This window comes from Bombus bifarius, unplaced genomic scaffold (assembly GCF_011952205.1).
Source record: "Bombus bifarius isolate JDL3187 unplaced genomic scaffold, Bbif_JDL3187 scf7180000008379, whole genome shotgun sequence".
Taxonomy (NCBI): Eukaryota; Metazoa; Arthropoda; class Insecta; order Hymenoptera; family Apidae; genus Bombus; species Bombus bifarius.
The window spans coordinates 571,720-586,250 of NW_022884629.1; the positions used below are offsets into that span (position 1 = coordinate 571,720).

At 43.0% G+C, this 14,531-nt stretch overlaps 1 protein-coding gene across 1 annotated transcript in view; it reads right to left on the reverse strand.

Moving 5' to 3' along the window:
* LOC117212796 (protein jagged-1) overlaps positions 1 to 14,149 on the reverse strand; it is a 56,244-nt gene extending 42,095 nt beyond the window's left edge. Inside the window, exon 1 of the mRNA XM_033457835.1 lies at positions 12,354 to 14,149. Coding sequence (XP_033313726.1) covers positions 12,354 to 12,401 — 48 coding nt within the window. The 5' untranslated portion in view covers positions 12,402 to 14,149. The remainder of the gene's footprint in view (positions 1 to 12,353) is intronic.
* Positions 14,150 to 14,531: the final 382 nt, after the last annotated feature.

The window sequence follows — 14,531 nt, forward strand, 5'->3', positions numbered from 1 at the left end:
TGAATTCGACTAACCCGATCAATCTACTTTCTCTGCACATCCGAACCTAATCAACCAGCCGATCACCTAACGAACTTCCTCCGTAACAATGCATACATTGGATCAATCGTCCCATCTTCGACGACCATCGTGATCCTCGTTCTTCTCAATACGATGCAGAGAAAAAGAGAGAAAAGAAAGAGAGAAGGGAAGAGGGCCAGTTGCTCACGCGACCCAAGTCGAACCGGAAAAGGAACAAAACTTCGAAGTCTGCGGAGGGTGCACGCTGTGCTGGTTGCACGATGGGTGCACGATGGGTGCCTCTACTGGCTCTATGGCTCGGGAACGGCAACAACAACAACTGACGCGAATTCGATTTCGAAAATCGTCCGGGCCCTTTCATTTTATCTTTGAGCTCCTAAGTCGTAGGTAGTAATTACCGGTGGCCGCTACCTGCCCCGCCGAAATAGACTCGGCCGGAGCACCATTTAATTTTACACCGTAGCACGGACGAATCGTTGCTCCGTGAAACACGTTGCTCGAATCCTTCGCCCATGTATTCGCGTATATACGCGCGCGTGTGTACGTTTCAACGACCATATATCTCTCTGTTTTCGCGGAGAGGTCTATACTTAATATCGCTACCCACTCGATCCCATCCGCAGCCGGCTCGATCAGCCACAAATTACCAAAATAATTAAAAACTGTTAGCTCGCGTGGGAAGTCCTCCCGGGTTGTTCCCTTCTTCGACTACCGATCATCGAGCAAGGACGATTTTAATCGGTCCGCTCTTTCAGCCTGCCAGTAGGTGGAGAGAATAGAATAAATTAATCCGGTCGTTTCTTTTAGTTCGTTCCTCCTTTCTCGTTTTCGAGTGAAAGTTCGTACGGTGGATAGGAAGCAGAAGCTGACGGAGGCGTTGTTTCGGCGACGTTGATCGAGTGTGTTGATCGTTTCACGCCTCCTCTCGCTCTTATAGAATACCACTGCCTCTCGCGAGAAATTTAGACTGTAATTCGTGATAGGAACGTGATTTGGCGCAATCGAGATCGGATTGATAGAGTACTGTGCCTATAGAATGACTAATTACGTTTCCGACACGGTAAAATCTTCGAAGTTAGCGAAAATTATAATTAGTTTGAGCAATCAACCCCGTGCTCTGTGCTTTCAGTGAAATGCTGGCAAATAATGCGCGCCATTTTCTACGAATACCAAATACATCGAATATCAAACAGAATGCTAGCGAAATAGATATTTAACGAGTAAACTCTCGGAAGATCAAATATTCTAAGTTCTAAATATTTACAAAATGTTCGAAATTCTTCAAAGGTACCACTACGTGAAACGTTAAAAATCCATCAAATCCAAAGGTTATCTTTAGAAAATGCTCGAAAGATTCTCCAAAAATTTCTCACAAAACACACCGGCCAACGTCTTACCCTCTACAGAGGGATTTTTTCTGTTTACCAAATTACCCAGCAGGAATTCCTCCTGTGTACACAGGGCAACCCGACGCAATTTTCTGAACGGTCGTCTTCAGACGCACAGCAGAGCCGGAGGACGCCGATGGATGAAATTTTTACCGGGTCGATCGGCATTTTCTCAGGCGATTTAAGAAATAATCGTTGCGTGGGTGTATCGTGTTCCCCGTGGGAAGAGCCATGGGAACTTGTCGCCGCTACTAAAAACGGCAGGCTGTTATCGATGAGCTTTTGTTGGCCCGGTCAAGGGTGGATGAAACACGATCGGCGAGTAAGCCTGGCGTACGGAGGGGAGAGGATCATCCAGTTTCTTCAACCTGATCCGTCTACCTGGCGGGAATCGAACGCTCGAAACAAGAAGAACAGGTGTGAGTCAAGACACTCGAAGGACTAGAGGCATCCGACGTCGATGCAGACGTTAGTCTCGCTCTATTAACTAATACCCTTGGTATCCCAAACTTTGTGCCACGCAGAGGTCTCAATAACAACCTGTTTCCCTCGTTGCTCGCCGGCTGCTGTCTTTCGTTGAGCTTCGGTTCTGCTGGAGATGAATGATGCGACGTTGTTGTGATTTTTCAATGCCGATGTTGTGATCTGCACACTTTGGTTCGTTTGAAAATTTGATATATAGACGACGACGCGTTATGATTTTGTAACGGTGATGTTATACGATTCGTAGATTTATATTATTAATGATTCGATCATGAATTTTTATGAGTTTATGGCAAATCTGAAGGTGCAAAACACACAAAACGTATATAACGTGGAAAAATATAAGGTATAACGTGAAGAGTTTAGTACTCGTCGTAATATTTAGTATTACGTCCATTCTTTGTATGGATTTCGTTTTTGTTAATTATAATATGTTTATCGAGGTATGAATTTCTATAATTATACATGTAATAATACGTGTAATACATATAAGTTTGAGGTTTCGATATTGCGAATATAAAGGTGTCGAATCGTATAGTTTTATCAGTGTAAATTATTTTACTTTCTTGTACCAACGAAATCGTACAACTGTGTGCCCTGTATTGTTAAAAAATTTAGAATTGTTGAATGTACAGCTTACCGGTACAAAAATTACACCGTTAATTTTCATTGGGTTCTATATTTCTAATAACGGTATCGCGTACTTTGTATTGTATTCTTAGGAAACTACATTATTGTCAAAAAGTACAGAGTCACCACTAGGAAATCGCAACGTTATTGCATCGCTGTGCTTTATATACACATTATGTATTTCTAATAACGGGATCGTGCTTCGCGTACATCGCGATTAGAAATATAAACTTGCCAACGTCACATACGACGTCATTATTGCAAAGTCACAACAACAGCACGTTTTATTATTCGTTTGTATTGAGCCCAAAATGCAACGATTGAACGGTTTCAATATCAACATTTAATGACAATTTCAATCGTATTTTAAATCGTATTTATTGAAAGAAAAAGAAACGTGTAGGTTTCACATACGAAAGTAAAAAATTTCACTAATACGAATATTAATCGGCTATGAATTTACAGCAGAGTTCGAAAAAGTAATTCGATTTTGGATCGATTTTCAGTTGGTTTCTATTGATTTAATCAAATTACTAAATTACTGTCTCGTCAATTGATATCTCCAAATGATAACTATCATCTTTGCAAAATTTTCGTTCAATTGGATCCAATCGATTAAAATTAATCATGCGACGAAGTAACGACGATCAAAGTGTCGCAACACTGACAGTGATCAATGCTTCGTAATCAGGTGCAAATTTCGCGTGCAATTTCTTGTCGTTTCTTAGCCTCGTTTTTTCGGCACGCTCAATGGCGAAGACGCGTTGGAACGCGTAAAACAATCGATCGTGTCGCCCAGGGCGTAAATAGGGCTGTTCGTCGAAAAAGACGCGGCGCGCCAAGTCTCTAATCAAGCGACCATAGATCGTTCGGTCGATCATCGACGATTACACGTTGCGTAAGCACGCGTGACAGTGGCTGTGTACGCTGTACGACGTTGGCGAATCGAACGGTGTGACAATAAATTAAATGGATACACGGGCTCGTTGATGGGTGTCAAGCGTTAAGGCGTACACTTAGTCACGATCGACGATAGTCGTGCACGGTGAACATGGAAATGAGCGTCAATGATGCTACGAGATATCGAGAGGTTCGAAGAAAAAGTGGCACAGGCGACTAAATTTATAATAACGTAATAAATATATAAATATCAATTTATAAACAGAGATCCTGAGCAAAATTGAAATCGTAATTGGGGAATCTGTATGTTATTAAATAGCGAAACATATTATTTAAAAATATTTGAAGATTGATATTTAAACTGAATTTTTATGCGCTTGTGGGAAATTGAAAGATGCAAAGAAATATATGAAATATCTAAAATAACGTATTTGTTATAACATTTAATAAGCGAAGCAAACTTTTATTTAGGTACTTCTTCTGTAATTACATTCATAAAAATATGAATTTAAATATTTGCAATCTATATTTCATACCTAACAAAATCCTCTAGATAAATACGAATGTCGTGTTTCATGTATTTATTTCACTTTTAGAAAAATTACACTTGCACCATTTTTTCCACCGAATCCTGCAATTTATTGATATTCGATAGCCAGACTTGTGCATGCTTGACACTTTGTCGAAATTTTTAGTATGACGTATAATCGACAGAATATGAACGACGTTGTTGAAAACAAAGAGAAACTGGAACGCTTCTGCCGTTTGGAGATATTCTGGATCCAAATGGTCTCTTTTGTTCAAGCGTTATTATTCAAGATTTTTGTTCTCGATAAAATGTTTGTAGGAAGTATTAGAGAAAATAGGCATGCTATTCATCGAACGAAAGCTAAAATGTCTCTGGTGAACGAATGACAAGAATCGTGGGCAACAAGAAACGTCACCGGAGCAAGAGCAGGCTTCTTTGTTCAGAGTGCTACCGTGGAAACTGCCTTGGTAATTCGCTGTTTTGTCACTCGTTCCCGTCGACACCCGTGAAATTACCGCGCTTCTGCTCTCAAAGTTGATAAACGACGGCCGAGGTGGAAAGAACAGGCCACGGTGAATGTAACAGCTAGCTAAACATTGTAACTGCGACAGTAGCATTTGTCTTTAATTTGCCTAACATACCGTACCCTTCTCTTTCAATCTTCAATGCGATAAAAAGTTCAGGCGAAGAACTTAACGTTCGACTGTAATTAGTTTCTCTACTGTAGCAGAATAAATATGAATCTGTTACCATTTTGAAAGGAAAGAAAGAAAGTCAAAGAATAAAAATAGGTGTTTCCTTCCTTTTACGTGCCGACAAATAAATTTCCATCGCTCTAAAAATTGTCTGTAAAATTTGTCTTAAATTGAAAGAAGTATATGGAATATCTACAAAAATTCTACTATATCAAAAACAAAAAAAAAAAAAGGAGACTAGAAGATAAAAGAGGGATCTAGAAAGCTCTCGTACGTGTCGACAAATAAAATTCGCGTTCCCCACGAATTGTCTCTGTTTATTCCAAATTACTGCAACAGTCACAAACCTACAATAGCAAAAAAAGAAAAAAGAAGCAAAGAGATTAAAATCTCAGAAAAGAACCAAAAAATTCTTTCTGTTCACGTGTCGACAAACGAACTGCATCCCACCAAAAATTGTCCCTGTTTATCACAAATTGCTCGAAAGCTGCCCCCTTCCTATCCATTCTGTTCCCCGAACTCGTAAACCCCTGGCTACCTTCCCGTCAGTCTGTTCTCTTTATTCGTTCGGCCACCGCGTCGTGGACGACTGAAGAACAGCCAGGGAAGAAGGACTCGCAGGCACGCACCTGTACGCCACGGTGCACAACAGGGTAGAAACGCACGGGGCTAAGAAGAGAGCACACAGGATCACGGCGTGTAACACCGCCACGAGACGGTATTATCTGTCTATCTGGACGAGCATCCGGCGAGTCCAGCCTCAGGGCAGATTTTTATAGGAGGTTCGCGTGACCGCCAGCTAAACGCTTCGCTTTAACCCGCCCAGCATTGCCTCGGCGGCGGTTTACCTGTCTCTGTTTCTCCCTGTTTTCACCTTCTTCCCGGCATTACCTCTTCTCGTCACTCTCTTTCTCTTCACACTCGACTTTACTCGACACTACACGACTCGTCGACTCGTATATATCGTTTCTTTTTCCATCTACTCTTCTAGCGTTCGCGTGGGTCAGATTCTCCGCCTCTCGCTTCCTCGCGATCGCTTAACTCGCTCGTCTTTCAGTCACTGAACACGCCTGTCGTTCGGTAGTCGACGAGAATAAATTTATCCCCCGCTTAGAGCCGATTTTTTTTATATATGTTCCACGAGCAACGCGTGTATTTGCATTTTCCTTATCCGGAATAGGGATCGATTCGACGCTTTTCTCAACGGTACTTCTGCGACTCGGCATTCGTGTTACCTATTCGTCCTTGCGTTTCCACCTGTTCCACGTTCTCGCCGCGTTTATCTTTCCCGTCACGCTATTCACCCTTCTTACTTTTCCAATTCACGACCATAGGGTACATGCGTTATCTGGCTGGCTGCATCCCGCTGCAACTTCCTGCGAGCAACAAGACAGCGCTCTCGCTCGTTGATAATTGGCCGCGGCGATAGCGGCGCAAGAAGAGGAACAAGAACGCAGTCGGGCGCCCGTACGGCCAGAGGGAACGTGTATACGTCGCGAGAGAGAGATCGGTTCCCAGGGTAAAAGCGGAAGCGACGCGCTAATGCGCTAAACGGGTCGTCGTCGAACGCCGCGGGGCATACGCGCGTCTTTTTCTCAACCCTTTCGCGTGGGACGGCTCCGATCATCCGCTCGTTGCTTTCGCAACTTCTGGGTCTAACAACTTTAATGTGCACTTGCCTTTTTTTCTTTTTTAGAATAGCTCGCTTGTGATTTACGCAGTATTATCTTTTTCTTTTTTTTTTTTTTCTTACAATAGCTTGTTCATATTACGTCCACGTGATTTACGGAGTATTATCTTGGAATATTTCTTTTCTTCGTCGTTTTTCCGTGTTTTTTGGATGATTATAGCACACGATAAAGGTGTGTTATTACTGTTATTAATTTCTAGCCGCGGGCTGACGACTCGGTTCTATTTGTTTCGTACGAAGTCGAGAAGTGGATGTTCTTCCAGGAGGCTAGATCCAGGCTATTTGACAGGGTGTTTCGAATGAGCCGAGTACATTAGTTGGACGATGATTAATTGTGTTGCAGGTTTTCCCCCGTTCGGTTTGTTTCGTTTGGGAAAGATCGAGAGACGAGATTTCTCGGACGGTAGTTGAGACGTTAACTTTTGCGTAAAAACCCGTTCGAGGCGCGATTTGCACGCGCTTGCTCCAGCTAATTTTCCCTGACAGGGTTATTGAGTTCATTCGAATGAGTTTCATCCGCTGGCGTTGATTAATTACGGTCCGTGTTTCTTTAGGATCCTCGGCTTCCTTCGTAACGACTATGAATGTCAATGTTTGCGGAAAAAAATTCCTCCACGTGTACCGTTCGCTCGCGTTATTTATTCAATATGATTGTCAAACACATCAGACGATGCTGTCCCTTATAATGTCCACTAAAAACCGTTCCATTAATGCGTTTCTCCAATTCTACTTTGCTCTACGCATACATTACCTTCTGACTCACAAATGGATTTGAAAACACCAATTTACTCCTACGTGTCTCTGAAATCCACGACCGTGATCTAACTTTCAAATTCACCATCCACCCTAGTAAAGAATTTCAATTTTTCGACAAACGTAGAATAAAAGAAGATACATAACTAAGGAGGAAAATAGAAGATCGAAGAGGACGAACCGAATCAAATACGCTTAGAAAGCACGACTTGCAACCCATATATATTCCTCTACATACTTCTACGTATCTCCAAAGTTCAAGATCGAGGTCGTCTCTTAAATCTACCATCGATTCTAAGGAAAACATGCTTATTAAATCTCAAAAGGAATAAATGTAAATAAAGAATACAAAATAAAATGGAACAGGATAAAAGATTGTTGAGGTGGAATCGAGAGAAAAAGGTCTTGTGTCTCTCGGTAGCTCTTGCCAAAGTATCGATATATCACACAAAGCAAGGTGAAAAGCGATCGTGACCGTCGTGATTTTCCTCACGATGGAATTTGATGGAACGTCTCGATGGAATTCGACGCTCGTCGACGAACGTCGGCCAGCCCATTAAGCTCGAAATTGCACGGGATGCTTGTAGCAATTATCGTAAACCCCCGTTATGGAGGTTGGTACGAGAGATCGATCTGTGTCTGGACGTGGAATCGCGCACGCGAAATCCGACTCACTCGTACACGGCGGGGATTTTTCTCGGACCGACTCGATTATAATTCATCGTCTCCACCGTCGGCGCGTCTTAATTATCCGGCTTGGACGTGCTCGAAGGATGGATCGAGAGTCGGCTCTCTGGAAGAAAAAGCACACAGGAGAGAGAGCTGGCTTGAGATCGGTCACGCCTGTGCACAGTCCTCCGCAGACGAACGATCCCCTCCGACTCGTGGTGCATGGATTCCTAAATGTATTTTTCCAGTCCTGGCTATGTGTGAGATTGCAGATACCTTTGGATACTCGAGGATTTTTTGAGCTTGTCATTAATCGGTAAGAATGAACAAAAGAAATCTTCACGAGCGGATTATTTTGCCTAGAAGATGAACTAACAATCACCATTGCAGGTGAATTCTTTTTCTTTAGAAGTTTCTATTTGAATTCTCGGAACATGGAGAATTTTTAAAGCTTCTAATTATTCTTAGAGAATATTTCTTGACAAACTTTATACGTACACATATGTCTTGTAATAACAAATACATGTTGAAGCAAATTCCATTATAAAAGAATTGAAATTGTAACCCGCATTCTACGATTACCCTTCACCCTCTAAATTCAACCTTCCGCCAGCAAATTTTCCGCCCCCCAAACAAATAATTGGCAAATAATTACATACGTAAGGCAAAATCCCCATTTCATAAGAAATATCATAAAGATAATGAACACATATAGTGTTCCCTCTATATGTTTACACCTTCCGTTCCATCAAGTCTACCGTGATATTAAACGTTAGAAATGATCCGTGGTCGAAAAGTGACAGGGCGTTCTTCATGGGGACTAAGGTATCGGTTTCTTGGAATACTTTCGGCGAAGTTTTTTCGGATGGCAGCCACCGTGCGTTATAACGGTAATTCCAGCTCGGACTGTAATTGAAAGAGAACAGCAACGGCGCTTAATTGCGCTAGGTCGAAATCATCGAGGGAACGACGCGGCCTGGCTCCAGCTTCCCGCGCACCACTTCTTCGAAAGTCATTTGGTAAGGGCCTCCCCCTCCATAACTCGTGGCCATTGTGTCCAACTTTTCGCTCCCGAGCTCCAATTACCCCCAAGTTCGGGGTTGCTTCGCCTCGAACGTCTCGAGTTGTACGGAGGCTGTGTTTAGCCGTCAACGAGATTGCGCTTCGCGAGCCTCTTTGGCAGCTTCTGTTGCGGATGCTTTTCGTGAACGAGACTTTTCGAGATCTGGCAATCGTTTGGCTATCCATGTTTTCAGTCGAGTGGTACCGATACATTTTTTAGAGTGCTCTTTGGAATAAGTTACGGTTCGTCTTCAATTTATTGGCTTGTTGTTTATGCAGCTTGGATCGAGTGCAAAGAGCTTCGCTAAGTGATGCATTTGGAGTATATGTATGCCACATTTTCAGAGAATTCCGAAGAATTTATGGATCGTTCTTAACTTGTTTATAGGGCTTGCATCGAGTACAAAAAAATCTTGTTAGACCTCGTGATGCATCTCGAATATATATGATTTTTTTTCGGGGTATACTGAAGAATAATTCATGGTTTGTCTTTAACTTGTTATTTATGGAGCCTGCAGTATGAAGAGTTTTCTCGGATCCTGTGACGTGAATAGTAATTGAAAGATTATTCTATATATCGCGCAAACAGCTCTACGATATAATGGAATAATATGTTTCGTGAAATCGTGCAGAACAATTGGTCAAGTTTGTCTTTACGATAGTTAATAGGAAACTTTTGGTTCTTCAACTACTGTCTTTACATCACACGGGACGATGAAAATATTTAACAGAATTTTTGCCGATAATAGAAATGTATTTAAAATAGAAGTTGATTATCATCTCCTAAAACATTTATTGAACCGTCTTGTATATGCTTTCAATCTAATATGCCTTTCGCTATAAATAACATAATACACCCTGAACTGATACCAATGGTTCAGAATTCGATAAAAAATTCTATCACCAACAGCTTCGATAATTCGAATAACTCTGCCATCATTTCAATCTGTGAACGACATCATCCCTTCTCAGCTGGAGAAGCCGCGCGTTCTCGGCGGAGGAGGCACGCCGTGTCCCGGCCACACTTCCTGAACACACAACGCGTGCACGAGAGCGTGTAATAACCGCGCAGGAAGATACAAATAAGACGGCCCCATTACACTGATGCAACGTGTTATACATTTTTCGACGGGACATCGCGGCGCGGACAATAGCACGATACACGGAGCCGGCTCTGCAATAATGCCAACGCGTCGAGCAAAGAAACGACAAAGATACCGAGGCGAAGCCAGATGATAAGTGTGGGTGACGAGGCAACATCGGTGGTAAAAAAGGCCGCGGTTACACCGTAACTATGTATACGCTTGATGAGAACGAGCAGAAGGATGCGGCGCGTGTTCTCCTATTCTCGTGCAATGACACACAACCGGGAAGAAACCAGCAGAGAGAAGAGACAGTGGAAAGGCCGGGAAAAACTTTGAGCAGGACAAGAATCGCGTTTTGACGCAGTCTTCAAGAATAGCCGTGTGACTGAGAAAAAGCCATGATTTTGATCATTTTCTATTATTTAAATTTCTATGTTCTTTGGGATTCTTAATTACTATGTTATTTGGCTGTGAAATTGGTTAAAGTAGGGTAATGTTTACATAGAAGTCGGGAATCTTCGTCGTCTCAAAGAATATTATTTAATGGTCGTGTTTTGTAGTTTCGGTCGTGTAGTGACGTTATTTTTTCTTGCAAAAGGTAATATTTAAAACGAATTGTTCTATTCATTACAGATACTATATTTGAAGACTGATTTGAGTTCTGAATAGTAGACGTACTCAAAAGTAGATTTTTAAACGCATTGTAGTTTGGTTTTTTAAATAAAACCATCTGGATCGTTACGAAGATGATCATAGCTACGAAGAATCCAGAATTATCTGGTTAGAAGTTTAGCGCTTTTATATAGATTCTCCTGGTTAAGCGTAATTTATGGTGGAAAAACGCGAGCGGAAGAGCCGATCACGTCAACAATGGAACAGTTTGGTAACTATGTAGTCCTGGGAAAGCGAGAGTATGTACATTAGATGGTAATGTATGTGGATGTTTCTCGTGGCTTATTATTATCAGGAATTATTATGAATTTAGAAGATTATACCGTATGTAGAATGCTAATGATACGCGATTGTTTCGACTGAATTACAATTATCAATCGTTAAAAATTTGGAAGAGTATGCCATAGAAATGAGATAGATCGAGGTCACATAAGGACGAGGTATATTCACGAGCTGTGAAACGTAATTTGATAGTAAACAATATAACGTGGAAACTGTTTCGTTAATTGTCGTGTTACGAAATGTATACAAATTTTTTTCTATAAGTTTCACTTATAAAAAATTATAGCGACTAACAGATTCAATAAAAAGACGAAGAAAATATGAAAAAGCATTAGAACAACGAAACTGTTGGAGGAAATGGAACAGAAAAGAATACCTGTGGTTATCAGAACGAAGATTGAAATTAAGGAAAAAGGAGTATGGGAAGGAGAGAAGAAACGACGAATAGAATACATATGGTACGTCCAGTCGTCCGACTGTCTTTACGCGTTCATCGAATTAGCGTCTAAGATAAGTTAATAAACCTCGTCCCAATGATTCATCGCCGAGCCGGCCGCTACTTATCTAATCGTTCCACTTTGCGACAGTTTGCGCTTCGTTCACCCTGATGCATGTAATTAATATGTAATCGTTTCTTTTCTTTTTATTTTTCTCTCCCTTTTTTTTTTGTATCTTACACCGATACATCAAGCTCGATTCATGGCTATGGTTGCCGGTAATTACGGCTTATCTAGCCCCGCGACCTTATCGTTCAGCATCGGCGAGTAATTGCACCGTCTCCCGTGGTTTGATTATCGGGTATCCAGTTCGACTTTTTTCCAAATGCGAAGTAATTTGATGGGGAGATTGCATCGGGTGTCTCAAGTATAAGTGCACGCCTTGTCCAACACGTACGACGTGCTGTTCCTCCGGTTTAATAATAACTTTAGATGCTGTGCCTGTATTCTAAATAGCTACAGGTTATCCATAAATAATCGTACTTAACCCACTCGTTTAACAACCACAAACATCTGTCTATAATATCTATTTTATCTATTAGATACACGATAAATAATCGACTCATATCAGCTCCAAATATTTTGCCGCCATTTCTCTGTCTATCAGATACGTGATAAATGATCGATTTATACGAGCATGTTCGACTATTGTTCGCAAATAGGATAAATTATGTTTATCTCTTAATGAGATTAATATTCTATTTTTTTCATATACCATAAGGAGAATCAATTTCTTTTTATAGAAAAAGAAAGAAACACTCGAAGAAACGAATTTGTTCGAATTAAAATCGCTACAAAGTAAATTAATCTCTACAAAGTAGCGAAAAATTCACGAGATTCCCGAGCGAAAGCGATAGAGGCAAGTTTACGAGAAGAACAAGACGGTACTCGTCGGCTCCATTAAACGCCTGACAGGATACATGTCCGTATGAGTCGAATACGGAAGAGAATCCGCGGTCCGTTGTCGCGAATAGGGCAGATAAAGCGTACACGTTACCTGTATGAGGTGGGCAAGGAACAGGACGTAGGCGGCGGCCGCCCTCATGTCTTTCCTCGAGGAATCCCTCGACTACCGCATCACCATTCCCCGTGGGTCACCTGCGTTCTTCTTCAGCCACTCCTAACGATTTGAAATCGAATAGATCTGTCGTTCCTCGTCAGTGCTGCTGAATATATCCGACGTTATTCCACGGATCGATCGGTTCAGAAAACACTGTTCACACCGTACATACGATCGACCGGTTTATAGACCCTGCCGTTCGTCGATCACACTTCACTTCTCCGATACTTATTAATATTATTTCCGGTCCGCGAGCACACACCGAATACCAGAGCCACTGTTGTCGATATATCTCGAATCTCACGGTTCTCCACTTCGTAGATACATCGGTCGTTGTACAAAAAATATGATATTCCCTCGAGACACTTTTCAAACACTCATTCAACACTGTTTTAGGAATTATCGTTTGGAAACTGAAATTTCTCTATGAAAATCCGAAAACGCACAAGGTTCGAGGTAATATAGAGTTTTGATTGCTTTTCTCATGGATCTTCTCGGATATCGTTAGACGGAAGAGGTACAAGGATCGCTCGTAGCAAAGAGAACGACTATGCTTTCCAACGAGGACGTATGGATCCAGGATACGGGACGAGCTCGGAGATGTTTACGTGCACTCTCGCGTCGCGACAGGTACCTTTCCCTCGTACGGTTGCCTTTGATCGTGCGATATCGGTAGATCGTTACGATCCTCTTCGTTTTCCCTCCTTTCTCTTCTCGTAGCCTTCTTCTTGCTCGGCCGTTTCACCTCGGTCGCCGGTAATTAATCGTGTCGAGTCGCGTCGTTGTGTGCACGTGACGTACACTCGACAACACCAGGCGTCTGTTCCTGGATCTTTCACGAATTCTCCACGACCCACTTCCACGAGTACTCGAATTGTTTTCCAAAAGACGTGCGTGAATAACACGTGATCGAGACGATGCGCTCGTTCCCGTTCCCACCTGTTCTCCGACGCTGTCTAAACCGTTCACGGAGCACGTGCTCACCGATACCGGGAGAAATTTACGCGAGATTCAGACTTCGTCTGAACTCGTTGGGCGCTGTCCTAATTTCGGAATCGCCTCGCACTTCGACTGAAAAACCACTATACAAGCCAGGTAGTTGGGCGTCTTTTTATTATCTAACTTACACGTAAAGTCGAGCTCGAAGGATAAATCGAATATCAGATTCAATGCGATTGTAATTCGTACGGAGGACGATACACTTGCGTGTATCGGGAATTTGAAGTCCGACGTTAACCTCCACGGCTAATTATTTTTCATGTAATCCATCAACGAAACATTCACCGAATTCACTGGACTCCACCAAAAACACGCGTTCCAGTTATGTTGTGTTTAGCATCCACGCTCGAGAACTTGTTCCACCAAAAGGGGGTGATTTCGCCCTTAGCTGTCGATGCGATGTAACCACGCGATGGTCTTGATAAACACGCGCGTCGTCGAACTGTCGCGGTCGTCTCTCGTCGCGAGATATCGGCGTGTCTCTCGACCGAAGGAACAGGTGTGTGGACGGTGGCACACGCGCGCCTACCTCGTGCACATACGCGCACCTTTCCACGGTTCTCCAGATGTGTAGGTGGGCCAGGCGTGCGTGCACGGCCACGTAAAACGTATCCGTGTAAATATGTATAAGGCTTGGAGTCGCGTGTACGTGTGCTTGTATGCGTGTTACGGCTGTGTCGTGCACGCTGGAGCACGGAAACGCAGCACCTCCGCGGGGTACACGAGACGGTCGCTCCGGGGATACTGAGTCGGAGCCGCAGGCCGGCCTGCGGGCCTCCCCCCTCCCCCTCGCTCCGACCACACTCTCGTTCGCTCTCTCTCCCTACCCTTCGTCTCCGTTGCACTCAAGCCACCTGTCTCCTTCGCTCTTTCTCTTTCTGCCGTGAGAGAGAGAGAATCCCCTACCCCCGTGAAGCCTCCCCTTCCCGCCACCATTCTCCTCCACCTCCACCATCGGGAGCATCGATGACTCCCACCACCATCACCGGAGGGGCCGCTCTTCACCCCGACCCTATGGATCCAAGACCTAAGCATCTCTCTCTCTCTCTCTCCTCTCTTTCGCGTCGTTACCTCTCTTTGTACACGCTTTGCGCGCTTGGCCTCTCTCGTATGTCC